Source organism: Echinops telfairi, unplaced genomic scaffold (assembly GCF_000313985.2).
Source record: "Echinops telfairi isolate 266 unplaced genomic scaffold, ASM31398v2 ScPeMD7_3;HRSCAF=10, whole genome shotgun sequence".
NCBI lineage: Eukaryota > Metazoa > Chordata > Mammalia > Afrosoricida > Tenrecidae > Echinops > Echinops telfairi.
Genome location: NW_022103899.1, coordinates 57,559,375 through 57,562,751, shown reverse-complemented (window position 1 = coordinate 57,562,751; position 3,377 = coordinate 57,559,375). Strand labels below are relative to the sequence as shown.

Here is a 3,377-nt window from a genome sequence, read left to right as displayed (position 1 = left end):
TTTCAGTCTGCTCTTCATACCCCTGGTTCCAGCGTGTCTCTTGGCACCGTAACGTAGGGTTGCCCAGACCAGGGCAGAGGCCTCTCTGGGGTGGGGGTGGGGGTGGGGGCAGGGAACAGCATAGTGGACTCTGACTCACAGCACCCCACGTGACAGAAGGGCCCCACAGGGTCTTTCTGACCAGAGGGGAAACTTGAAGTCTTACTGCAGCGAGGTGCTGGTGGGTGCGCTCGCACGTACCCAGGGCCCCACCTGGGCTCCTGAGACACGAATCTAGGCGTGTCAAAGACCCGCCTAGGGGGGCCTGGGACTAAGCTTCTCTGGTTTGATCAAGGAGCTTCCCGGGGCTCACTCTCCGGCCGGATGGGCGTGCACCAGGGAGCTCTACTGGAGTGGGCTGGAAACCTGGCCCCTGAAGGGCGTGGGGAGGCCTGTCGGACTGGCCCCAGAGAATGCCTGGGCTTCACTCTGCCCCCTTGTCGCCTGCTGCCTGTGTCTGGGATGCCCCGGTTGAGCAGGTCAAGGGAGAGGGGGAGGGGACGGTCTGGAGGGAGCACATGCAGTTGCACCTGCATGCTGTTGGCTTTAGTTCTCGACCCCCGATTCCCAGGAGCAGAGAACTCCGGTGTAAAGTGGGAGCCCCAGGTCCAAGCTACGGATTAGCATACATTCAGCCTCTGTTGTTATATAAAAAGCCTTGTCCTCGGGAAGAGTGTCTTTGAAAGTCTTGGCCTCAGGGGCGCGCCCTTGACAGAAACCTGGGTGTCCGATGACTGGTCACGCCCCCCAACCACACAGTGGTTGGAGGGACCCAGAACCCATCCGTGAGCCTTTTTCGAATCTGCCGTAGCCTTCATGGTTCAAATCCTGATCACGGTCCCTCTCTCCCTGAATCCATCCGCTGCCAACCATGGTTTCGGGGACACGTTTCTTTGGTTAGGGCGTGGCGCACACGACCATGGCCTCTGCTGGGGCCCCCTCATCTGCATGCCCTGACTGTCCTGTTGAAGACCCAGTAATGGGGTCTTTATAAAACACACTTCCTCTGGGGCCTTCTCCCCAACACTGCACCGTGGGGAGGTGTGCAGGTGTGGCGCTGTGACACTGGCCGACCTTTGCCCTCTGCTGGATCATGGCAAGAAGTGGCCCTGGAGGCCCTTTGTCGGGAAGACGCATCCTGGGAGTGCGCGTTCCCTGCCAAAGGTCCCAGGAAGAGAAATCATGAGAGAATGGCTTCTCAACACTTATGTTTTATTTTCACACGTCTACGGCGTACATCTCATGCTGCCGTTCAGCAAGACGAAGCACCAGAAATGCCAGCCCCACCTCCTCTCGCCCGGACTTACACTGGGGGCCCCATCCGGTGGCCGCCGGGGGTGACGGGCCGCCGCAGGGGCTCGTCCGAGCTCCACTGCACGGCGGCAGCCGGGCCCTTCCGTGGCTTGGCCTGGGTCCTGCTGGTGTTGGTCATGATCTGTGGGGAGAGAGGGGAGGGACCGCTCAGGTGGAGTGTTCCAGAAAAGGTGGACTGGCTCCGCTGAGGAGCCCAGGGCCAACCATCAGGTGAGGGAGGACCACAGGGCAGACACTCGGAGAAGCAGTCGATCTGGGAGAGAAACCCTCGGGTGGCAAACCACAGGGCGGGGCCAAGAACGCCCCGGAAGACAGTCACTGGTCACCACCCTGGACGAGCCAAGACACCTGAAAGTGAGCGGGCGAGAAGACAGACGGAGGGCTGTTAGCTCAGGAGAGCAACAAGGACCATTTCCACGTGTGCGTCAGGTCACACACACACCAAATGACCAGGAAGAAATGCTGTGGCAGGAATTTTTAACCGGCTGGGATGTTCCCACTTGGGAAGGAGGTAAGATAAGGAGCAGTAAGACGGGAAGCACCACCCTAGTCTGGGGAAACACGAAGCTTCCGGGGATGGTGATCTAATGGCCCCTGGAAAAAGGTAGTTCTAGGCAATGTCCTAGGAGCAGGTAGAACCTGCCAATCTCCCCGCTTTGGTCATTGTGAAAAAGAGCCTGTCTTTTGTATCCTAACTTGTAGGGTCAGTCTAAACTCTGCAGCAGCTCCGAGGAGAAGTTGGCTGTTTGCCTTCTGCAGGCACGTGCAGGAATAAGCTTAGAATTTCTCGAATCCAACTGGTCTCTTTTTGGCTACAGTGACAGGCTCTCTGGACCCCTGGCAGTCCGATAACATCACCACAGCCCACTTTAGCACCTTCCCTTCTTTCTTGGATCCCTTGTTATTAGCGCCCCACTTCCTGGAAGCCTCCCCTGGAAACCACTGATGGGGTTCCCGTCTTTATCGGTTCCCCCCATCCTGGATTTCACAGACCAGAAAACATACAAACGCAAAAAACGAAAACTAACAACAATAACAAAATAGAGGAAAAACCTCAATCGAAAAGAAAGCAGGAAATATTAAACACTAGGGCTTGAAAATGAGTCAAATGAGTTACAAGGCCTTGAATTTTAACTACCCGAATCGGCCACCAGCCACTCTCCACTGTACTCTATGATAGCAAGGCTACTGGCAGCCCTGGTCTGTGTCAGAGGGGGCTCACCAGAGGCTTCACCCACGTGTATTTTCCCTTCACTTTTCCCCTAAAACTGATACAGCTCTGGTCCTGATGCCGTGCTCTGTACCATGGGGTGCAGATTCTGGCTGGACTGCGATAGTCACACTATGTGCTCAGCACATAGATTGCACAGAGGAGATGACACAGCCCCGGTGCATGGGTAGCCCCTCGTCTGTTCCCATGAAGTCTCTTGGCCCTTCTTGCAGGTCCCACGTGAACGTTACTCAGTGTTCCAGAAATTTTACCCATAATTTGCTAAGCTGCACGCAGTCAGACGGCTTTGTCTAGTCAGACACTGGCAAATGTCCCGGGATTCTCCACCGTTACCCACGATCCATTGGGCTACCAGCAATGCGCGCCCTCTTCTGAACATGGCGGCTTCCTATTGACAGACTGTTCCAACCACGTTTGAAGGATCTTCGGAAGAATTCTACTTGTGTGTGAGAGTTAGTTAGAGACTAAGGTTAGATAACTGCTGCATTCTGTTGGACCACCTTTCTCGGGAACGGGCACAAACAGGAACCGCATCCAGTTGTTTGGCCAGATAGCCGCCTTCCAAATTCCGTGGGGCTGCCAGCATTGCATCAGTTTGGTGAAACGTTACCATTGGTATTTTGTGAGTTCCCAGAGCCTTGTTTCTGCCAAAGCCTCCAGTGTAGCTTACACGTTCTTCCTCCCTTCCATACCATTGGTTGTGGACAATGACTGCATGCGGTCCCCCCTGAGCTGATTCTCTTCCTGTCTCGGGTTCAGTGAGGCGCTGGAGTGAGCCCAGACAACGCTCACC

At 55.6% G+C, this 3,377-nt stretch overlaps 1 protein-coding gene across 1 annotated transcript in view; it reads right to left on the bottom strand.

Annotated features, from left to right (window-relative positions):
* B3GNT7 (UDP-GlcNAc:betaGal beta-1,3-N-acetylglucosaminyltransferase 7) overlaps positions 1 to 3,377 on the bottom strand; it is a 71,126-nt gene that overhangs the window by 66,631 nt on the left and 1,118 nt on the right. Inside the window, exon 2 of the mRNA XM_045294301.1 lies at positions 1,347 to 1,474. Within this exon, the coding sequence (XP_045150236.1) occupies positions 1,347 to 1,474 (128 nt within the window). The remainder of the gene's footprint in view (positions 1 to 1,346; positions 1,475 to 3,377) is intronic.